Source organism: Anas acuta, chromosome 1, assembly GCF_963932015.1.
Source record: "Anas acuta chromosome 1, bAnaAcu1.1, whole genome shotgun sequence".
Taxonomy (NCBI): Eukaryota; Metazoa; Chordata; class Aves; order Anseriformes; family Anatidae; genus Anas; species Anas acuta.
Window position 1 is genome coordinate 32266850 of NC_088979.1, and position 25160 is coordinate 32292009.

The following is a 25160-nucleotide window of genomic DNA, read 5'->3' on the forward strand; positions in this document are numbered from 1 at the left end:
GCTGGGGAAATCCCCAGAGTTTACAATAAAAGAGCTCCGTTGTCCCCTGGCTATCACATCTGCTGGCTGAGAAGATGAAGCACATACAGGTGGCTCTGCTGCTCTTCATGCTGAGCGTAGTCACACAGGCTTCAACCACAGAGGCAACGACAAGCATGGTAAGATGGGGGTCTGAAAACATAAGCTTTGGTGCCTTCATTTTTTCTCATGCCATTTATGTTGGTGTAAAATCTTTCCAGGTTGCTGAGAAGTTATGGGGCAAATGTTGAGATCTTTGCATGGAGAAACCTTAAAGTATTCCTCCATCCTCCCCCCAGCTAATGTATAGGGACTGGGTAATAAATGTAAAAATGAGGCACGGGTTTAAAATCAGAATCAAATTCTGCCTTTGGTTAGATGAGTGCAACTCCCACTGAGGATCCGAGTGGATATTAATGCTCTGTGTAGTTTCTAATTAATTAGCAAGGGCTTATAACAGGAAAGGATCCACATCTTTGATGTGGAAGGAGTTGGGAGGTGGGGGCTTTACCAGATGCATCATTGCTGTCATAATCAATGTCCAGGCACATGAAAGCCATGCTGGGTGTTCTTTGTGAGGTGTTCCCCCTCTTTGCCCTAAAACTGTATCTGGCTGGGCAATAGGGAAGTTCAAACCAAAGCCATCAATCAGAAAAAAAAAAAAAAAAAAAGTAATGGATGAGGGGAGAAGAGAAAACTTTGAAAATATTTTAAAAAGTAAAAAATGGCATCAGTGAGAGATTTATTTTGATTTTGTACTGCTTCTTTTTTTTTTTTTTTTTTTTTTTTAAATTTAAAACTAGTCAAATTGTCAGAAGAAAAGTTTTGCAAATAGCTTTAAAGCATTCCCAAATGGAACAAAATATTTTGTTTTAGGTTGACCCCAAATGACTGCTTTATAGTAAATTTTTTTTTGAGTTAACATTAAGAAGACTCCCACTGTGGTTCCCAATGACTCTTTCTGATTTGTCTGGTTTAGTCACCAACCAGAAAAGCCTGAATTCCCCTAGTTACTTTTTTTTTGAAGTTTGGTAGTGCTGTGGCTACAGTCAGTGAAGTCAGCATCTCCTTGGAAGGTGCATTTACCTGGGTAAGGGACAGAAAGCTGCAAAAGTTAAAATGGAGGTTTAAATATATGCTGCTGAACTGGGGAGAGGAAACTTAATATGGGAAAAATTTCTCCTCATCCTGCTTGGCTTAAAGTTAGTTCTGAATGCGTGTAATTTACACAATTTGTGGTGCTCTCTGCCCTGCCACTGTTAATTGCTACCGGCTGCCCCCACCATTTCCAGTGTGATTGTCTGAACACACAAATGGTTGTTCAAATGGGTTTCTTTGACAAACTGTCCCACAAAAGCTTGTTTATGCTGTGCTCTTTAATAGAGCGTCCCTTTGCCAGCCACTTGGAACTCTCCACCATTCCTTGGCTCAGGAATGGGGCTCCAGCTGGGGTTTGGGAAATGCAGAAAGATGGAGCAGTGGGTGTCCTCTTGTGGGGGAAGCCCATTTGGTGCTCAGTCTGTCACACCATTTGACGCTGAGAGTACCTCACCACAGTTCCCATCTTGCCATGGGTTTTGGTGAGGCTCTCAGATGGGTAACAGTGTATTGCATCACCATGATACACCATCCTCAGCACGCTGCGTGGGGCCATGATAGGCTCTTGGTGTTATATCTGTCACAGCCTCAGCTCACACCTTTTGGGCAGGCTGAGCATCTCTTGCCTTCTGCTGGTCACACTTAGCATTTCTTCGAGAAGAGGTGTCCACGAAGTGACACTATGCTGAGGGAAATGCTAGTCTCATCAGCTGCTGATTAGGAAAGCCAATTAATTTTACAGTTGCTGGGGACAGCTCCCACAATCAAAACAAAGTGCTTTGGAGCTGCAGGATGGGGGCTAGCTGGTGGGGAAAGGATGGTGCCAAATGCAGGAATTCACACTGAAAGAAGTTTTTATTTCCTTTTTAGTCTCCTCTTATCGGTACAACTCTTCAGTATCTGAGTCAGCCTAGAGAGACAACTGCCAGCCACCTGCGCATGACCCCAGAGGTATGACCTTTACATACTGTTCAATAAAGTCCAACAAAGAGCATAATTAAGAAATTATGTCCTATTTTTTAAATGCTATGCAGTCACTTGGAGGTTTAAACCTTACGCAGGTAAGTCAGGCTGCCCAGGAATAGGCCTGTAGGTGTTTTATATCTATGACTTAGGCAGTGTGGAGTTCCCAAAGTCATTAATAATGCTTCTGTGTCATTCAGTGCTTTGGTCATCTAAAGATTTGATCATCTAAAGATTGGTCATCTAAAGATTTGATTGTCCTCATGACTTCTGATTGGGACCCCAGATATGAAAAAGATGGTACCATTGGGTGTTGATGGCAATATGCCAAACAGTTTGGTGGTTATGGTCTCCCTGGAGGGAGGTGAATGCTGCTTCTTAACTCTGCCTTCCCCATGTAAACCAGAGCAGGGCCTTGAAGCTACATTCTGTCACCTATGAGAAGTGTCCATTGGTGGTTGCTGGCACTGAGAAAATCATGATTCTCCTCGTTCTGCTTAGATGAAATTGTATTCATCTGTTTCCTGTTAGAGGGCTTCAATCTGATTTTTGTGCCTTCTTGTACAGTGCTCAACTCCAAGGCCTGCGGATTTCAGGAGTTGGTTTCTTTCCCTCTCTTTGTCAGTGACAGCTCAATAGCATGTTTCCTTTGGAGGTAATTCAACAGAACACACTTGCTCTGAATGGGCCTGCAACCTAATTGTCAAGAACAGTGTTTATCCAAAATGCACAGTTCTAGATCAGGCCAAAGACGCAGCTTGACAGCAGGACTTTATCATCCATGCTAGCCCAGTGTGGCATCTGGAATTTGTGGAAGGACCTCCTGTGAGAGAGCATTAAATCTCTGCCTCCAGCAGAGAGTTTAGAATGACAGAATCAGAGAATAGTTTGGGTTGGAAGAAGATACCTCTCACTAGATCAGGATGCCCAAAGCCTCATCCAACCTGGCCTTGAATACCTCCAGGGATGGGGCATTCACAGCTTCTCTGGGCAACCTGGTCCAGTTCCTCACCACACTCTGAGTAAAGAATTTCTTCCCATACCTAATCCAAACCTACCCTATTTTAGTTTAAATTTATTCCCCTTTATCCTATCACTCCCCTCCCTAACAAAGAGTCCCTCCCCAGCTTTCCTGTAGGTCCCCTGGAAGGTACTGGAAGACTGCTAAAACATCTACCTGGGGCCTTCTCTTCTCCAGGGTGAACAACCCCAATCCCCTCAGCCTGTCTTCGTAGGGGTGCTTCGTAGGTGCTTTAGTCCTCTGATCATCCGCATGTCCTGCTCTGGATTTGTTCTAATAGGTCCATGTCCTTCTTGTGCTGAGGGCCCCAGAACTGAATGCAGCACTCCACGGTCTCACAAGAGCAGACCAGAGGGGGTCAATCATCTCCCTGACTCTTCTGGCCACACTTCTGATGCAGCCCAATATATGGTTGGTTTCTGGGCTTCAAGTGCACTTTGCTGGCTCATGGTGAGCTTCTCATCAGCCAGCACCCCAAGGTCCTTCTTCCGAGGCCCACTCTGAATTCATTCTCTGCCCTGCCTGTATTTAGTCTTGGCATTGCCCCAGCCCAGATGCAGGACCTTGTACTCAGTCCTGTTGACCTCCATGACATTTGCACACACCCACGTCTCAACACGATGCAGGTACCTCTGGAAAGTTAAATGGAGTTCGGAGTTTCTCGTTGATACTCAGTAATGGGACCCAACCCCCCTGCATTTCCTTGTCCAGCTAAGATGGTTTCTGTCCTTGCCATGTGGTTTCTGTGGATCCCATCCATTTTCTTAGGAAGAGGGAGCAGTTACTTCAGAATTATAATCTGTGAATGCCGCTGGACTGCTGTGTAGCTGGATGTTAAGCACTGAAATGTCTAGGTCGTTTTGAGGCTGTAACCCTAAGTCCGCATTTAAGCAGATGAATAAATTTCCCAGTTTTCAGCAGATCAGGTACCTGCTGGCTCTTACTCTCCTTCTTAAATTGAAGGGATGTGGGAAAGGAACATTTCTCATAGCTTCAACTATGTATATTTAACAATTTAATTTTACAGAGTAAAATATTGCTGTCAAGTCCTTGCTGTAGGCTAGGACAGTTTGCTCTCTTTTAAAGATTCAGTGTAAATTATTAAACTTTAAAAAACATAGAACTCCCTCAAAAGTAACAGCCTGTCTTTTGCATTTTTCCACAGGATGAGGGAAGACAGTTTTGTTATATGGTTATCATTTGACTGGTATTATATTCTGATTGAAACACTTGTTGACCCAGGAGAATCTTAACTAAACAGTGCTTCTTGGTCTCATCAACATCGTGATGCTGATGTTAGTAATGTCAATGGAAGAGTGGAAGCAGTTCTGCCTGCCCAGGCTGCCTGCTCCTTTGGGGAAACCATCTCTTGGCATGCATATAAATATCCTTACTGAAGTGAAGCTCTGCCTTCAAATCTAGGCTCTCTTTCAACACCAATATTAAAATATAATGATTGTTTCTCATAGGGAATGTAAAACTTGGAGTTATTTTTGGGAGGATCATTTTGGTTGAATGTTTGAATACACTTATGAAGGGTTTATTTAACATATGGAATAGGCATGGTACCTCTAGAAAAGCTGATAACTCTATGTAGGCAAGATTGTAGTTTATACTTGAGTATACAATATATAGATCACACTATCCGATAGGTTGAAACATGCCAATGTGTAGTACATACTATGCTGTTCTATGGATAGTAAATTCTGTATTGGTATACACATGAACATAAGTATGTAGATATATGTCTGTTTTATACACAAAAGTGATGGAATACTATGTCTTCCATACAAAAATCAGTACGCCAGTGCAAATGACAGTCTTAGAGAAGAATCCATATACTCACTAAGCCATATTCTTTCCTTCCTTCCTTCCTTCCTTCCTTCCTTCCTTCCTTCCTTCCTTCCTTCCTTCCTTCCTTCCTTCCTTCCTTCCTTCCTTCCTTCCTTCCTTCCTTCCTTCCTTCCTTCCTTCCTTCCTTCCTTCCTTCCTTCCTTCCTTCCTTCCTTCCTTCCTTCCTTCCTTCCTTCCTTCCTTTCCTTCCTTTCCTTCCTTCCTTCCTTCCTTCCTTCCTTCCTTCCTTCCTTCCTTCCTTCCTTCCTTCCTTCCTTCCTTCCTTCCTTCCTTCCTTCCTTCCTTCCTTCCTTCCTTCTTTTTTTCATACTAGCTTAGGTGCTGAAAGATGTATCTTTAAAGGGGCTTAGAAACTTAGAAATATTTTGCAGTATGTTCTCAGTGGGATTTCCAGAAGTGCTTTGGTAACCTACCTGGCAGGGAAATCAATGCTGGGACTCTCTGGAATCCTATGAGATACTTCTCTGCTTCTTTTCATGTTAAATGTCTTCAGCAGTCTGGCCTGGAGTGAAGTTTTAAGGCCCATGGTACTTGAATAACACAGATAAACTGTCTTTTCATGATTTCTTTCAAAATAAGATGCACGTTGTTTGTTATGGCTGTGGAAAAGAGGTAGCCAAAAGTGTGAACTCCTGCATGCTGCTGGTCCTTTTCTTGGGCTTGCAGAGCAAGAGAGCTTTGCTGCTGGCCATCATTCTGTTTTCTGGGCTCGTTCAGTGGTGAAAAAATTAGTTGAAATCACTGTGAAAAAGCAAGAGAAGAAGTGCTGAATTTTCAGCTTTTGGTTAATGGTTTTATTTGCTTTTTTATTTTTAAGAGGGAGAAACAAAGAGAAAATACATGAATAACACTGGGATTTCTGCAAGACAGGAGGAGAGATTATAGTAAGAAATATATTTGAAGAGCAAGCCTGTAGCTTTAAAATCTGAAGCTGCATTGAAGTATGTGCCAGAATATTTTAAAGTAACATCAGATATCTTTATTAATAAATTTGTGATAGATTTATGAACTGGTAAATGTTTTGTGTACCAGCAAAACCCAAATACATCACTGCCCCAAACACTCTCTGCATTCAGCCTAGTGTTTATAGGAAATGATGTGATCTGGTTGTAAATTATGTCAAAATCATGAATTGCCAGCCCTGACCTTTCCATACACCATACCCATTGCTCCAGTGATGATGCTCTGAGCATGCAGACAGTCAGGACAAGGCAATTCGTGCTAATGGCATGGGTGATAGATTTGTAGACCATCCACAACTGAGGATGAGCAGGCTGTGATGTGGAAGCATGATGTGGAAAACTATAGAAAAAGAATTATCTCTACGTTAGGTTGAGCCTGCACATTTAATTCTTCACCTTTCAGTGGTGAATAATTAAATTCAAATATCTGTTTGCTGGGGCTGGCTGAAAATTTTCAGATGAAGCATGTTTCTTTTCAAAACTTTTTCTGCTAATTCTATTTTGGTGCTTTGAGCTCAATGGATGGAAATGACTAGATGATCTGATTGACTCAATTCATATTAACAGAGCAGTAAGACAGTAAGTTGCTAAGTTATTATTTTCTTGCTGTTGTATGCTTTTCCATCTCCTGGAAATCTTACTTCATTATCTTAGGACCATTGTCCACAAGGCTGGGAAAGTAAGGACTATTATGTACTTCTGTTTTTCCAATGGTAAAATCTTTACAGCAGTATTTAACTGTTTTCAGAAATATTTGTAAGGCTGAGACAAAAATAAATAAATAAATAAAAAATTACCAGATATTATGAATTCCTTTGAATAAAAATGTGAAAGATGTTTAGCAGCAAAGTTGTTGATCCTATGATTGTCACAGCTCAGATTATTGTCAGACATTAGCTACTGATTCTAGAGAAGAATATTGACACTTTTTTCTTCATTGATTTATTATTACAGCTCTTTGCCAATGTGTCTGGCTCTCTGGATGACCGTGGAAACTGTCAGTGCTCTGTGTACTTGCCGGATACCACCTTTCCTGTGCAGAAGGCTGAGCAATTGCAAGTGATAGCCACAACGCTTGTGGAGAAATTTGAGAGAGAGCTTTCTGTGGTAAGGTGTTCTTTTCTTATAAATATAATAATTGTATCTTTACTGAAAAGTAGTTTCCTGTGGAAGAGTACAGCAGTCAGCACTTTTCTGTGACCTGTCTTTCAGACAGCAGAGAAAAGAGGTCTCTGTAAGAACAAGGAGAAGGGTGATTAAATCTCATATCTTTGACGTTATAGCATGTCAAACATTTGAATACCCTTAGGTTTCTTTTCTAGGCCTTTTCAGCTAGAGGCATATGGTATTTTTGGAAGAAGATTTATATTTTTCCTCTTTTGGCTTGGTTTTACTGGTTTGTGATTGCTACACAGAGCTATAGGAAGCCAAGCCTCCTGCTCCTTCATGTGTTATTATTTGTATCAGGACAGCCAGATTGTAAGAGGGAAATGAAGGGAAAGAGGAGAAAGGTTAACACAGCCCAGAGTGAAGAAGGTGAATATTTGTCCCCTCACTCTTTTCGATTTCATGGATTAAAAAACAAACAAGCAAACATCTGTGTCAACATCTGAAGCTATGGCAGTGAGTACTGAATTATACATTGTTGTTGAAGACAAACATACCTTTAGCTATTTCGGCTGCTTGTTACGTGAATTCAGATCCATTTTTTGAGGAACTCGGTCAAACCCATACATGCTACAGTGCACTGGGTGAAGCTGCCTATGAAGGCAGAAATCTGCCTTTGACTTTTGGTAGTGGATAAATATTCAGGATTCAGATTAGGTGTCCAGCAGAAAGTGTTTTCTTCAGGAACTAAGCATCTTAAGAAATGAAGTGTCCTTGAATTAATCAGCAGAAAAGGCACAGCATTAAATTATAAATTCTAAGCATAAATATTCATAAACCTCCTCTGGTATAATCAAAACCAGATAAGAAGTTAGGCATAAAAACCCACAACAGGCAGAGGATCCTATGGAAATATCTTTCAGCTCAAATCATTTGTTTTGAAAGAACTGGAGCTGACGGTGAAATGCATTCGGCTGTCAACAGGGATGTGAAGGGCCAGCTGACAGAAGTCCCACTGCCTCCGAGCACAGAAATTACCTGATCACTTGCAGGAAGGAGGTGTAGCTCAGCTAATGATCTGTGACAATCACTGAGATTTCAGATCCTCATACTGTTCCCACTGTGGTCACTGCCAGAGCTTTAAACTAATTGCACTGGGACAGGATCAGAGCCAGGATTCCCAGCCAAGAAACTTGGTGTGATTCTTCAAGGTGTTTGTGTGCCACCTTTTCCAGGTGCTTGCCATGGTGTAACCAGCCTCTTACCAGTACTATCCTCAGAATGGTGCTTGTCTCCTTTAGGATGTGTGCCATATCTGCCAGACCCATGCATATCTGCAGAGCATCTCAAGCACTGCTTGACCTCTCTGTGTGGACAACCTCATATCTTCATTGACTATAATGGGAGTTCAGACGTCTTGCTCCTGTAAAGACACAGGTTACTATAGATACCTGAAATTAGGTGTCTAAATTTGTATCTGAAACTCACCTTTAACGTCAGGACAAGCTGAATCCCTGCTGTGGACTTTAATGTCTGGGTTGCCAGCTGCTGTCAACTGGTGTAACTGTATTGTCTTCAGGTGCCCAGCAGTGTACTGCAGTGTTGCCACTGACCTTGGCTTTCAATTCTAGCTGCAGACAGTGAAAACTCTTGACCTCACTCAGGCTTCACTGAATTTTGTCCTGTCGAGAGCAATCAGCCCAGCTGTGTTACAATACTTCTAGTTAGATGAAGTGTGACATACATTTCACTAAGATACAGGCAAAGAGACACTTTGGGTCAGAAATGAAAATGAACAGATTGTATTTTGGTGTAACTGCGTATGTGTAACTTTTCTCAGTTATGAAATTGTTTTTCTGTAGAAAGAAGAAACTGTTGAACGTTGCCCTACTGATATCTGAATTTAAGTAATCTAAGATATCGTGGTGCATAAGTCTCCATGCACACAAGTTCTTCACCTTCCCAGTTGTGGAAAAAGCCCTCCTTACACAGTCCCATATGTTATGTTTGTCATTATAATACTTAAGGAAAGAAAGCAGGAAATAATGAAACAGGAAAGCGTCATTCTCATTAATCATTATCAGATATGGTCCTGAGCAAAATCTTAGGGAATCATTCTGCCATCTGCAATTTTGTAGAAAATTCATATCCCAAACTGACTTTTTATCTCAAACCTAACCTAGTTTCACCACAGGGGTGGGAATTTCTACTAAGTGATTGCTTTTTTGACTCTGAGAATCCCTGCCTTACTCTCTCTTCTAAAACACCCATTGAAGCTCATGGGAGCTTTTCCTAGGTAAGAGCTGCAGGATTGGACCCTCTTAAGGATGCTTTCCATGTGCTAGGAGTCCCAGATAAACAACCTGATTGAATCGTTAACCTTTTCCCTGATTGTAGGCTAATTCAAAAAGCAAGGGGGTCCTTTTATAGAATCAGCAGGCAAGGAAGCTTGCAGATAAAGAGATGCTCTCATGTGCCAAATGAGTGCAAACCGTAGGCTGAAAATACCAGACTAATTTTTCCTCTGTCACATCAACCTTTGCCAATGTAATTATGATTACAGAAGAAAATTAACCTTTCAGAGCAAAGCAGGAATTGGCTGCTCCTTTCAATAAGAAAGGGGAGAGGACACCAGTAACAGGGATGGATCTGCACTTCATCCCAAGGAGAGAAAGTATCTTTCAGAATTTAGCTCATAACAGCAACAACATCCTCACGTAACTAAAACAGGAGAAGAAAGCACTCCTGCCCTCCACCAGGAACAGCTGTTTTCAAAACAGATTAGCCTGGAGTGGAATTCTTCTCGGGGTCAGCTTGCAGACTGCTTGCCAGCTGTACTCCTTATGGGTCTGTGGAGGTCACACCTGCCTGAAGCCAGTGTCCTGGGCCAGGTGACTTTATAAGGTTGATGGTTTTGTCACTTCTTTCTTATCTACACATCTTCCCACTTCTTTCTTTTACATCTTCATCTTGCACTTTTGTTCCCCCTTCTGTACTCTCCATATGCATGCTGGAGAAGTGTCTGTTTGCATGCTGCAAAACCTGTGTTGATAAATACCAATTGCAGGTAAATGACACAGTATATGAGCATTGAAGATTTTTCCTGCCCTTTTCATTCCATGAGGATGATAATGCTTGGAAAGAAGGAAAAAATGGAACTAGGATTTTATTTTATTTTTTTTTTCCCCAACATGTGCCTCACATGGTTGTATTCTCTACCTATAAAGGACTAATACAAGCCATATGCACTCATCATACCCTACTTAAGACTTTTATGACAAATGTGGCAGCAGTCAGTCCTAATTGCTGGTCTGTGTCCCTAAATATGGGCCACATACACATTTTCTGTACCAGTCTATCAAGAGACACCAGCCAGTCCCTATCAAGTAGATACAGTAGAAAAGCAGAGATTGCAAGCTGCTTAAATCTATCTGCCAAGCAACAGAGCAACACCATGTTCCTTTTTCAACTAACATTTCTAAACTACAGAAACTCCTGAGCCAGATCTGAGCAGGCTGGAATGTCCACTCAGTGGACATGCTTGGCCTATTTGCTAGATTTGTCTACAAAAGCAGTATAGACCTTTTAGAGCAGCACTGCTGATAAAATAATATTTGCCTAATAATTAGCCAGAAGATCCATGAGCTAAGTTGACTTGAGCTGTTTAGAGCACTGTGGAGTGCTGAGGCTAGTTCAGGCTTAACTTATAGGTATTTCTCAGCTATAGCCCACTGGATGGTGTTGACATCTTCTTAAATGACCTAGGTGGTTGACTGAGTGAAAACGGTCTGATGTGGGAGGAGAACTTTGGGTCAGTGTCCTGCAGTCATCAAATACCCATTACTAATTCCAGTGGTCCGTTTCAATGGTTTGAAGACTTGAGCTGCACTGTGGAATTATTATTGTTGTTGTTATTATTATTATGAGAAGGATTGGTAATGCCTAAATAGATTTCCAAATACCTCTATGGTATATGTAGTACCATGTAGCAATGCAATTTTGTTCAGACATAGACCAGGTTTACATTTCTCAGAATGTAATCGTATCTGTTTTCTTTGTTGTTGTTGTGCAAAACCTAGACATACAGTTTGGACACTGACCTTTGTTGTTGTGCAAAACCTAGACATACAGTTTGGACACTGACCTTTGAAGATTTTTTTTTTTTTTTTTTTTGAGGATATCTTCCAATTCCAGACTGAGTTTGGTGATCAGTGAAAGTGTAAGGTCCATCTACTTCTAGCTTTTCCAAGAACATTGCCCAGCTCTTCCTACTGTTCCTTCCTAGCAGATGATGACAGCTAGGGCAAGGCATCCCAGCTGCCTCTTTTTTCAGCCAGATATAAGGAGTTGGGCCTAAGTCTTTATATGCTATCATTTATGATCCCCAGTTGTAATAAATATCTTACTTATTCCTTAGTGTGAAGTCACTCAGGCTTGACCTGGGAGATCTAGAGCATCCATTTTATTTTTTTTTTTTGACTCAGGATGCTTCCACTGCAGCTTATGGAGACTTGACAGTTTCTTTCAGATTTGTAGTATAGTTATGCTGCTATTGAAAACTATACTTTTGAAAAGAGGCCCTTCTTGGTTAGGGTTCTCCTTCTTAAACCAAATCACTGGGTATCATGTGATCTTAACATATCTTTTCCGTCATTCATGAATTTTCACATTATGAGCTCCCATACATGTTCGTCAGTCCACAGGGGATTCAGGAAAAATTACAAGGAATTATTTGACAAGTGTTCTTGCTGGCCTCCCAGTCCCAGGGGCTGCTGCCAGAAAAGGAGAACAGGGATTCCACGATTTTAATTCCCTGACAGGATTTTGGAGGCTGTTCCAGAGCCAATGGGGAAAAATACTGACTTTTGGTTTATGTTAAGATAACATAAGAATGGCTGACAGGATGCAGACTAAAAATATTTCAGTTGAAGAAGTAATAGCTACAGAAGTTGTAGTGCTGTAGAGAGAGGGACTAATACAAATACTATCTGAGAGTATAAATATGGAGTTACTGGTGCAACAAACTAATAATATTTATTCCTACTTACCTCTTGTGATATAATTACATTGGCTTAAGGCAAAACAGATGTGATTTCTGTGAAGCATATGGGAGAGAAATTTCCCAAAGAGTTGAATTTAAAGGAACTAAAATTTTCCAAGGAATGTTCCAAGCCCATATAATATACTTAGCATTCTGCATCGCAATGCTTATGCTGTGACCTTTACCTCAGCAGATATGTGTGAAAATATATTTATCCAGACAACTATTTAATGGTTCAGAGGCTGAAGAGGCTGCCATGTAAATTACTTTAGCTAAAGCCTGCAATAAATTTTTCACTTTCATTTAAACCAGATTTGATCTTAACACTGTGTTTAAACATTTGCCCCCCCCGCCAAAGATAAACCACAAACCAATTCTGCAAATTTTTGACACAATTCAAATGTACACAGGTTAAAATCCTATTTGGATTCTGAGTTAATAGGAAATAAAGTTGAAAAACTTGGGAATCCTTTATTGCATTTTCCAGCCTACTTGGGTTGCTTTCATGAGATAAAGCATTGCAGATTTCCTAATAAAAAATTTGCCAATGTAAATTGTTGGAATACTGAGGATAAAATTAGCTCACAGAAACAATATTGGCAAGGAATTACAAAAATGGAAGACTCTGAATAAAATTCTGCCTTCAGTTATCCCCAGGCATTCCTGAGGGGACTTTGTGGAACTGCCAACAATAAACGAGGGTTAAGTTTTACATTTTTTATGTACGTGATGAGAATTTCATTTATGCAGTTTATGTGAAGAATAAATATATCAAGTATGGGGAAGTTATGTATAGGATACTCAGAAATATGATAAAGATGTCAAGCAGGCTTGTTTAATTTTCTAACCTGGACTTGAGTTTGTAACTTTTTTTTTTTCTTTTCCCCTTTAAGGTTAAAGAGTACTCAGAAAGGATTGAACTGTATCAACAGAAAATTCTTAATCTAACCATCAGAGTGGAGCACATGGAGAAGACCAGTGTATCTTACACAGAACTAGACTTCCAGTTACTGAAAGTGGAAATCAATGACCTAGACAGACTGGTCACTCAGCTGAAATCCACTGTTATTGGAAGCAATGTCATCGTTGATCAAATATATTTGGAGGTACTGCTGGACTCTTAATTAGCCAAAAAGGGGTCAATATACACAGTATATTCTCTTGTTCATGTTTAGGTTGAGGAAATATAGCCCCTCTCTGCTGCAGCCAGTGGAAATATTTTAGAATTTCATCAGCATATATGAAAGGAAAGCTTGACTTTAAATGTATTAACATCCTTTTCCTTGAAAAAGGACACAGAAAAGAAAAACAAAACACACACACACACAAAACCACAACCAAACAACCAAAAAAAACACCAAACAAATGGGGTCTTCTTTATTTTTTGCCAACTGTCTGCCTGAAAGCAAATGCTTTTGCATAGCATTAAGCGCATTAACTTATTAACTTATTATAATAAATATTAATTTATAGACCCCCATGCTTGAAAGCCTCTGTGCTTTAACTTAGATAATTAAAAAATTAACTTCTGGTTGCTGGGGCAGTGGCCCAATCAATATGAAATCAAGAAGTGGGAAAGACTATCACCTTCCCAGCAGACTATAAATCACATTTTCAAAATTATAATTAATCACTCACCTAGAGAGAATAATTGCTTCATATGAGAAGTGAAATATTATTAGTTTCTCCATTGTCCTCTAAATCACCAAGTAGGTGATTGAAAACATTATCTTTGCAAATAAAATTTGAAGATAATTTTGCAAGACTGGAAAAAGTACTTTCTTATATATAATAACTTGCACTTGTCTAAGACTTATTGGATATTTTTACACTACATATAAAATAACACTATATTTTGCATTATAGTACAGAACTGAGTGTTAAAACAGCTCCCTGTGATCGCATAGCTCTGCTGGAAATGTAAGACTAGCAGAAAAAGACCTATTCTTAGGGATATTTCTTAAAACTTGTTCTGTAGCTTCTTCCATGATATGATCAAATCTGCCTGCAAATATCTGTAAAATAAAGTTAACTGGAATTTAAACTTTTTTTTTTTTTAATTCTCGCTTTCTTTCTTCTTCTTCTTCTTCTTCTTCTTCTTCTTCTTCTTCTTCTTCTTCTTCTTCTTCTTCTTCTTCTTCTTCTTCTTCTTCTTCTTCTTCTTCTTCTTCTTTATTTTTTATTTCTTTTTCTTTTCACCCTAGATCAGAAATCTGACTATACTAGTAAATGAATTAGAATCATTGGACAAAAACAATATCCTTGCAATTCGTCGACAAATTGTGTCTCTTCAAAATCGATTGAAGGAGTGTGAGGAGAGCAGAAACCAAACGACAGCACCCCCTTACTTCCCACCAGGTAAGCATTTCTCTCTTATATCAGGTGAGAAACAAAATAATACATGGGTATTAAAAACAACTGTAATGATACTACCCAGTTTTGAAAAATCAAGCAGACAGCTAGTAATGTTTCTTCAACAGGTTCAAAAGGAAAAAGAGGGCAGCAAACAAACTCCTCCAGAAACCTTAGCTGTTTTCAACTGGAAAAAGTTGTAAATTTTCTCTCACCTGAAGTGTGAAAAGCCAGTCTCTCCCCCCACCTTCTCTTTTTTCTAAACTTTTTTTTTTTTTTTTTTCAGTCCAGCTTTGATTTTTAATAGTTCCTGTCAAAGTGACCTATGTCATGACAATTTTACTCTAATACTGCTTGGGAAATGTATGAGCAACAACTAAAGCTGTTGGTATGCAAACGCAGGAAGGTAGCTTTGCATGATGATTACTTTTGCTTTGCAGGCAAAAGATTCTTCTAAATCAGAAGGTCAAGAACCTTGGGGGGAAGTTCTGGTCCCAGGGAAATAAGTGGGAGCTTTATTAAAGACTTCAGTGGAGCTAGGATTTTACCCTTTTTTTAAAAATAGGAAAGGTTATGTCCTGGAGCTTAGATCAGTGGTTCCCAGAGGGCAGTTCATAATAAAAGTAGCAATTGTCACAGGGCATGTGGCAATTAGTTTACAACTGGAATAATTTTTCTCTTGATGGTGTGCTCAGTTTGAAAAATCTTGTTGCGAAGGAATTGTAGTCTGAGAAATTTTGAGTTGGGGATGATAAGCTGGAGGAAAATGTTTAGGGAACACTAATTTAGGTATGCTGGGTCAAGCTTCCCACTTGCTAACAGATGGTAGGATTTATCGGACAATGTTGAACCCTTGAGTAATTTATACACAGGGGGTTCCTTTTGGCAGAGCTTTATAAAAAAGGAAGAACTCTATTGTATATAGTATTCGGGGAAGAATCCTGCTTTTTCACATAAGCTGGCTAGTAATCAGCAAGACTAAATGTAAAGGAACCCATAAAAAAACAAGGCATGATGTCTGGCTTTCAGGGAGCACAGATTTGCACCTACTAGCATTTACTTCTCATCATCTTTGGGTCAGCTTAGTTCAGGTGTCTCACTGAAAATGTGAGAGACAAGGACTGGTAGAAAGACAAGCTTTCCCTGGGCTAGCAGCTGTTCCAATTTATGGTCTCCTCAGGGCTTCATGATGGTGCAGGCAGCTGCTGCACTGCTCTGACAGGATGTGCAAGCAACACCTTGTCTAGGGATCAGGTGGGAGAAAAAGCTGAAACAAAGACCTGTATTGCAAAATTTCAAGGCCCTTCTCAGCTCCTCAAGAAAGATTTAAAATGCTTCAATTAAAACAAACAAACAAATCAAACCACACACACACACACACACACCTAATGCAATGTTTTAAAAGTATTTGAAGGGCATTTCATTGATTTATTGAGAGTGATGGTGTGTGGAAAGAAACAACTTCTTTCTCTTCAAGCCTACAGCAAGTATTTGTTTTGGTGGGAAAGTACAGAGCTCTGGAACAAGAATGCTGTGTCCTTCCATGAGTGATGGAGGAAGGAGCTGCTTTCATGCCTGGGTGGTTGATGTGAGAGTCTGTGGAACATAGGAGCTTTCAGAGAGTGGGAGAAGGAGGTCTGCCCTTCATAGTGCAGTTCCATGTGGAGATAGGCAAGTCACGCCTAGAGCAGGACAATATCTCTAGGATGGGGTAAATGTAACTGCACAGGGTTGTGACTGTAGTAGAATTATTTAGCGTTGCTTGTCAGGGCACAGTGATGAGATGGACAGAGTTTATCTGGGATCAGATTGATATTGCTTGAGCATTACCTTGTTCCCGACTGGTGTGTCAGCTGGCTCAGGTACAGCTCAGCATTGTGTGGAAACCACAGAGCACAAAATAATCTAGAAGGCCAAAACCTTGGGTGGTATGAACTACCTCTGTTGACTTCCTGTGAATTATCACAACTGACATCATCTAAAGACATCTTCCAGTGTTGTCTGTGAGTTTATCTCATGCCACCAGCAACACGAAGCCTAGAGGGCTTGGAAGATGGATGTAGGCGTATTGTCATGGTCACCTCTGGGGTGACGGAGGTCCCTGCGGCTGGCACAAGGGACTGGCAGAGCACCTGTGGAGGGCTGACAAGTTTCCTGCCAGTTGGAGAACCCAATTATACAGATAATCTGGGTGTTACGTAGGTTTAGATGCCTGCTGATCCATGCAGGCATACTGTGACTTATTGTACCTGATGGGGAGCAAATATCCTTCTCTGGGCAGAGAACTTTGTAGAGCAATTACACATACTGCAGACTGTGTCTGAAAACAAGTAGTAGGACAATGTTATTGCCTGGGGAGATGGAGTAAGTATGTGAGAGAGCTACATTTTCTAGATAGTCATTTTGGAGGCTTTGCATGGATGCTCACACCTAGGCCTCTGTGCTCATTTGTGCATTTGAACACAATTTCCATACGTTTTCTCTGCAAGCTTGAGTGCCTTGAATTCCTGCCAAACCATTTGGCCTTGCCCTGCTTTTAGTTCATATTATATTTATAATGTTTGTATTAAACTGACTCTTTGTCCTGTTTTCAGACTGCATTTTCTTTCTCCCTTCTTCCTCTCTCCTGCATATTTTGGGTAGGCAATATGAATTAGAGAAAGCTTGGATAATCCCCAAGCTGTCTAAGACCATGAGTCTAAAGGCAAGTTTAATTAAAGCTTCTTGCTTCACAGTACTGTACTATGCAGCCCCTTTGACTCTGTCCCCTAAGGCTTTTGCTGCTGTATTCTCAGAGCAGGCCCCTTTTCTCAAACAATGTATCTGAAGATTGCTTGTCTCCATTTGCTGTGCCCTCCAACTGGAGAGGTGGGTGGCTGTGTGACTGAGATGGGGTCAGCAAATATGTAGTTACTCATCCTCATCATCACCACTAACTTTCTTATCTGCAGCACTTCTCACCATCTCTTTCCTCACTACTCCAGCGGGTAGAAATATTTATCCATTTGTTTTTCTTTTGTACTGATTTCATCTTGCTGCATCAGGACAAGTATAGAGAGAAAAGGACCCCATGATGGTTCTTTGAGGATTCAGCAGCAGATTCTTTGTCACATCTCACTGAAATGATCTGAGAGAGACAGCAAGGAAAAGTGAGTCAAATGAAACTCTCAAAGGAAAAAAAAAAGTAGAAAAAGAGTAAAGATTTTTTTTTCAGCTTTTGTACATTTAGAAATTAATAATTTCAAGTTACTAGTGAATAGGCCTCAGCAGGAAGAAGACTTGATGTAGCCTAATGCTGAAACTCAGACACTCATAACTGAGTGGAGTCTTACAACAATTTCACTTTTACCTTAAACTTTATCTCCTACCTATTCAAGATGTCTGCTTTTTGGGGGTGTCTTGGGTTGTGTTCTGAAATCGGTGAGTCCATACAGAAAGAGACAGATGCCTACTGGCACCTGAAGGGAGTTGGCCAGCGCCCCCTCTCCAAGACTACCTGAACTGCCCCTGGAGACAAATGCATTTTTCTGCTGGTTATAAAGGCACTTGAATTTTTAGCTGCCTGAAGGCAAGTCAGATGAATTTAAGCCTTCCAGCCCATTCCCTTTTAGATGCTGCAGTAATAAACCTACTCTGATCGCAGCTCCATCAGTCTGTGCCCATGCCCTGTGATCCTGGAGAAGGTATCACTGGGCATGACACAGAAGACTGTGTGGGTCTTCCTGTTAGTGAGATGGTAGGAGCAAATATAAGTTTTTTCCCTGAGCAGCTCTGTCTCTTGTGTCTCAAGCCATAGCAAGGCTAGCAGCTCACACATCTGGATGCAGATAGGAAAGGAGGGTGCACATCTGGATGCAGCAGCGTGCATGAGAGAGTGCAGCACCAGCCTGCTACCGGTTTCTGTGCCCCTCGTGGGAGTTCCCTTTAATGTGGGTGCTACCTTGTTTGTGATCTTCACTGCAAAGGTGAACTGTGGTCCCTTATCTTCGGAAATCAGATACAGCTAGCTACTTGCTGATTTTTTTTGGCACCTGTATTGTGGAGTGATAAGCTGATGTGCTTGGTGAGTGCTTCAGAGTGAAATAGGTGAAGTGAGACCTAATGGGATGCATTTCATGCTCGGTTCTCCAGGCCGTCAGCCAAGGAAGTCAGGCTCTTTTCAGTCATGACACCTGAGTGCCAGCTCCTTTTCTGATGGATCAGAATGATTAGTAAACAACAGAGCTGAGATATAGGTGCTTTATGCAGGGAGAAGAGACCTGTGTGTCTATGTATCTACATCAGTCCTTCTCACCCCTGTTTGCTACAAAAGGGAAGGCAAAAATTTCAGGACTTAATTGATCAGTGGCCCAAAGCAGTGGAAAAAGGAGTTAAAAACTTGAAAATTTGAATAATGAATATGGATTTATTTCAAGTACCTTCTAATATTTACAAAATTACATGACACTTTGTTTCCTTTGTGCATCTTTTTCCCCACAAGATCCAGACAGAGGCAAGTTTAGATTAAATAAACAACAATGAGTTCTTCTGAACTTGTGCAGAAGACAGATCACCCCTTGACTACCACAGAGTTTTTTGTTAAAAAAAATAATAATAATTCTGGGAGAATTTTCAAAATCAAGCATATACTGTATAGAAACCTCAGACAATTTTTGATGTCATTAAAACAGAACACGCTTCTAACTTTATTTTAATAATTCATTGTTTCATAAATAAAAACCAAACAAGTGTTCAGCAGAGAGATCTCTTTAAGGGAAGAAATAATACTTTACTATTTCTTTTGTAAAAAAAAGGTCTCTCTGCTGAACACACGTTTGTTTTTTATTTATGAAACAATGTATGAATTATTAAAATAAATCTGGAATTGTGTTCTGCTTAATGACATGAAAAATTATTTGAGGTCGCATATAGATGAGCTTAGCCGTGCTTCACTACCTGCAAGCTTTGGTGCTATATTTTTCTAAACAAATCGAGAGTTTTTGAGCATTTAATAACCATTTAATTCTGATATAAGTTTATTGTGATTTAAGCACAGTAATATGTTCAATATGTCACCAGCTTAAAATAAGCCCTCATGCCAGAGGTAACAATGCATAATAGAGATATAAGAAAAACACAGTCCAAATTGATATATGGAGCTGGCAGGCTGCAAGCCATTTTGCACTGTCTGCCTTAGTTTTCTGCCCTTGCATGAGCTGAGGTATGAGCACCTCCAAACAGTAGTATGTGTGCCAAGTGCTGAGGCCATGTTGCTAGCCATGCCGTGTGACATTTCCAAAGTTGCAGCCCGGCAATCCATACAGCAGTGCCTTCCTTGTGTGCTGTGTTTGGAAAGAGCTTTCTGATCCAGAGCCTCGTCCTTTGTGAAGCACTGAAGTGCATGCTTAAATGCTCATCTTAGGGCCAGGAAGGCTGACTTGCTGTGATTCTTGGTGGCTCAACTGGGGCTGTCACACGTTTTACTTGAGAGAATCTCAGGACAGAAAAGTGGACTGAGTGAGGACACAGGGTTGTCCATGACTTGTGTCACCCTCTCAAGTCATGCAGAGCTGCTCCCACAGGGATTACTGACCCCAAGGAAGTTGCCAATGTGGCCTGGAGACACAAGGGCTTAGTTCTGCACAGGGATTTATATTTAATATTAAGATGCTCCCCACCTTCCTCAGAGAGGCTGAGGGGAGGCTACAGGTGAATCACATTTTCCCTAGGTCATTAGCACAAGAAAGTACAAGACTCAGGGGTGAGGATGTTACGTAGTGGAAGGAGATAAATACCACATTTCAAGAAAGGAGGAGACATGGAGAGCTTCACTGCCCAAATTGATTTTACACATTGACACAAATAATACCCTCTATATTGGATGTTTCTGACGTTCAGACCACAAGTTTTCTTGTCCCAGAGGTAGAGCACCTTTCCCTACCTCTTAAAAAGATTTTTATTTTATTTTATTTTATTTTATTTTATTTTATTTTATTTTATTTTATTTTATTTTATTTTATTTTATTTTATTTTATTTTATTTTATTTTATTTTATTTTATTATTTTATTTTATTTTATTTTATTTTATTTTATTTTATTTTATTTTATTTTATTTTATTAAGTTTGCAACAGTCTACTTCTCACAAAATATCTTGTTTCCCAGTGTTTTCCAAAGACGAGTGTCTCAGATTGTTCTCTCTCCACACTTCTACTTGTGGGATAGGACTAGTATGTCTTTGAACATAAGATTCCTCCTAGGCCTTTCCTAGCAGTGGCTTTAAGTGTTTTTTAATCCATTTCCATGAGTATGCTCCAGCCTTTCTTAGGGATGGGCAGCTTTGATGGCAAATGGTAAATTTTCTCCCTGTTACTTCTCTGTCTTCTTTGTGCTAAGACATGACTTATTTATATGCTAGATATTCCTTCATAAGACTGAGTTTACAACCAGCTGGTCTCATACAGATGGTAAACAATCATGATGTTACCTACAAAAAGTATTAAAACCCCAAAAGATAAATTTGACTTTCTTTGTAGACACCATAACTGGTGGTACATGGAGTTCCTGTGCTGTGAGGCATTACTAACATCAAAAAGTTGTTGCTGTTAATTTGTTGGTTAATTGACATGGGAGACTTGGATCTGTTCAGGTTATACTTCATCTTTAAGAAGGAAGGCAGTTGGGTGGCTGGAGCACCTCACTGATTTGGGAAACCTCAGAGTACCACTAAGCTTGTGAGCTAATGGCAGTCACTTGACATCTCTGCCTCCACTACCACAGGTGGACACATCCTGCCAATGATGTCTGGGACCTTTCTGTGGCAGTCATAACACAAGCTAATGCTTTTACTCTTGAAGAAAAGTGTACTGTTTTTGCCAGTGGTAGCTTCAGGCTCATCAGAGGTGCATGGGCATTTCTGTCTGGAGGATTTTTTTCACTAGTGACTTATGATGGTTAGAATCTACCAGGAAAACAATGTCACTGATGTTCACTATGAATAAAGGGAAAGCATTTCTTGTGTATAAGTTTATTTGGACATTTTTGTTCCAAATACTGTTCATCATCATTGAATGTTCATTCCACTTTGTTGTTTTTTTCCTAGTAAATGTGGAACAAATTCTACCCAGCCCAGTAGCACATCATGGAAAATATTCTTTAGGTACAAAAAGTCGAACATTTTGGGTAGCAAAATAAAAAAATAAAAAAAAAAAAAAAAGAAAAGAATATTTCCATGATCCTGAAAATGGCTTTATGGTTGATGTATGGAAAACAAAACTGTTCTAGTTCAGCTTGAAACTACATTCTCTTTTTAGCTGCTTCAAATGAAAACTTGGAGTAATATCTATCTATATTTCTTAGGCTGTGATTGTTACTGTTTGCAGATTTCTTAGAGGGCCTGAGGTGGAAGGCACCATGTGGCTGTGATGCACTGTTGCAAAACTGTGATTCTGACAGCAGAATGCTAATCTGAAATGTGGCTCTGGAATTACTGCTGCTGTTTCTCCTTTCTTCCCCTCCTCAGCAAAATACACAGAAATTAGATGCCCCTCTTTCCTATCTCCAATAATCTCAGTTCCACTGAAGTAGAAAATAACCTAAAATGCTTCTCAAATTGTATTTATCAAGGGATTTCCAAGTGTACCATGCATTAAATGGGTAAAAATCTGTCCCTTGTCTGAAAAGGTGCTGTGAGCTCTTACTTTCTGCAAATTAATACTGAGGATGGATGTCCCTATCTTTTTTTGTTTGTTTGTTTGTTTTTCCTCACATTTTTTTCTGAAATTTTATATCTTTTAACAAATTTTTTATTTTTATTTTTTTAACAAGATATATATCTTTTAACAACTTTCTAAGTCAGCTTGAAACACTTAGTGACACCCAGTTGATGACCATGGTCCAAAATGAGGCTTTTTACACATGAAGCTGTGAATTTATGTCTGTGCTTTGCCACAAAGCTAATCCCTTGTAAGCACACCATAGAGGCTACACTATGCAAAACCTCTCTCTTAATGATGACATTTGGAAAACCTGTTCTTTTTTCTCTTTGACTGCAGGTAGCTGCATTCACGGTGGACTGCTGAATGTTAGCCAGCCCTATGTAGTAAAGCTGAACTGGAGAGGATCTTCCTTCAAATACGGTTCCTGGGGTAGAGATTACTCTCCCTCTAACCCTGAGCAGGAAGTCTATTGGGTTGCACCATTGAATACGGAGGGGAGATACTTGGAATATTTTAGAATTTATAAGACCTTTGATGATTTGCTGCTGTTTAAACCCATGTATGAAAGAAGATTAACATATGGAGAAGGAAGTGGTGCTGCTCTTTATAATAATTTTTTGTACTACCATGCTTATTCTTCAACAAACCTAGTGAAGTACGATATAATAAATAACAGAATAGTTTTGAGCAAGGCACTTCCAAATGTCATTACTGGTAACCGTTTCTCATATGCAGGTGTATCATGGCAAGACATAGATTTTGCTGTAGATGAAAATGGATTATGGGTATTATATTCAACAGAAAGTAACATGGGCAACATTGTGATTAGCAAACTCAATGAGACCACACTTGATGTGATAAATACTTGGCAGACAAGACAGTACAAGCCATCTGTTTCTAATGCTTTCATGCTATGTGGTGTTCTGTATGCCACAAGGACGGTAAACACTAGGAAAGAGGAAATCTTCTACATGTATGACACAAATACTGGCCAAGAAGGTCGTGTTAATATCATGATGGATAAAAAGTTAGATACAATCCAGGGTATTGATTATAGCCCCACAGATCAGAAACTGTATGTTTACAATGATGGTTACCTTCTAAGATACGACATAACGTTTCGGCATTAGTATATCAATGACACAATCATTTGGTAGAACTGGCAGCAACTAAAACGAGAGATCTGATATACATTTAGACAATGCTATCACCACTTTATGGTTCATCTAGTCTGAGGTACTGTATTTGTGGGTGTTACATATATCACTTAAATTACTGTCTTTAAAAATTGCCTGCTCCTATCAGTTGTATTACTGGTAGCAGTGTTTGGCAATACTGGGTTCTTCAGGTTTTGATTGGTGTTTATTGGTGCCTGGTGCTTTACAACTCTCCCGTCTAAAGGTAGATCTACTGCATAGATTTAGTGTATTTTGTTCACAGAAATTGATGGATATACCCTATCCACAGACTGGGAAGCTAATTAACCACTGATATGCACTGCTGTAAAACAAGCAAGACACTCAGAAACTGAGAATGAATTTTCACTGATCTTCCTCAGAGTGAATTGAGACCTCAGTGAAATTAATAGAAGGTTTAAAATAATATAGGAAATGGGACTTGGTTTGCAGATGGCAACCTATTTGTTAGGTGAATGCAGCAAAAGCTGGCTCAAGGCTTTAGGAGAGGGGGTAAAAATACACTTTGCTGTTGGAAGTCCTGTCATGGGGAGTGAAAAGAAGGCATTTGGGTTGGGACAGCATAGAGCTCACTGTCCCTGCCATTGCTGATGCAGTTGCCCCACCTATGGCTGTCTCCTGGCCTCTCAGTCCTCTCCAAAGCTGCCACAGCACCAAGGTGGCTTCCCAAAGTGCCTGCAGGGCCAAATGGACAGCGCTGCTTTCTCTCTCTTTCTCTCTGTCCCACTCTGTTGCCCTTATCAACTCCTTGTGCCTGGCCTTATGGATGGTCTTAACTGGTCAAGCGATGTTTTGTTGTCATCATGGCTCCACTTTCCTAGAAGTACAGTGCAAGAAACAGTTTTTCTTTCCTTTATCCTTTTGCAATCTGTTTCAAATCCTTCTGTTGACCTCACTGGCTATGGGTATACATCATGCATTGCCAGGGAATGACAGGTGTGTATTTTAACATGCCTCTATTAAACATTTTTGCCATTCTGCAATTAGATACCTGAGAGCCTTGTTAGCGTAGGGTCCCGTTAATTCCTTGCATCATTCTGTCCTACAGCATGGCAAATTGTCTTGCGGGAAACAGAACTCTGGTGAAACTAGTTGGATAGGTGTTTGTTTTTTAAGTGGTTAATGTGTAATAATTTTTGAGTGTGTGTACTGTATTCAATGTCTTACCTTCATCATGTTAGAAAACATGTTAAAATACTGAAATTCAGAGCTCTGTAAAGAAGAAAGTAGTTCATGTGGTTTGTTTTCTTCTATTACCTATGTAATCACGTTTGTGTCTTCTGGGAATAAAAAATACATATGCAAATGATGAGTTTTCTTTTAATTTAAAAATATTTCAAAGAATCTCAGTTTTGTTTTAGAGTCATGTGATGCTGCTTGTGACAAATAGGTAACTGGGGTTGCTACAGGAAGCCAGACTCACCTGATGTTTGAAACAGGATCATTGTATTCACTTAGGCTTCATGTACTTAAATAGCTCCAGCAACAGCATCAAGGTGTGAATCAGTATGTCAACAAGTACATAAGAGGAGCTTTATTTCCCCACACTGAAATATGTTAGCTGGTTAGGGTAACATTTCTCCACCAAGCTGGGATGTTACTCGAGACATTAGAGGCTGATGAACTGATGACATGTTTTGAAGCCAGGTGCTGCCAGTTATCAGGTATCAGCATCTGTTTCTTGGAAACCTGTGAAATGAATTTGAAAGCCATGCAGGCATTGGTGCAGTAATCTGATCAGTCAGCACAGGTAGGGCTGCTGTGTGAATAATCTGTAACAGCCCCAGTAAGAAAAAATGCTGTTTTTTTTTTTTTTTTTTTTTTTTTTTTTTTTTTTTTTTTCTCTACATCTG

At 39.9% G+C, this 25160-nt stretch overlaps 1 protein-coding gene across 1 annotated transcript; it reads left to right on the forward strand.

The window, feature by feature from the left end:
• OLFM4 (olfactomedin 4) lies at nt 1–24613 on the forward strand. Its single transcript, XM_068675645.1, has 6 exons — nt 1–158; nt 1987–2067; nt 6871–7023; nt 12958–13170; nt 14269–14422; nt 22448–24613. Exons 1-6 carry the CDS (start codon nt 75–77, stop codon nt 23239–23241), a joined length of 1479 nt encoding a protein of 492 aa, XP_068531746.1. The 5' UTR covers nt 1–74; the 3' UTR covers nt 23242–24613.
• Nucleotides 24614–25160: the final 547 nt, after the last annotated feature.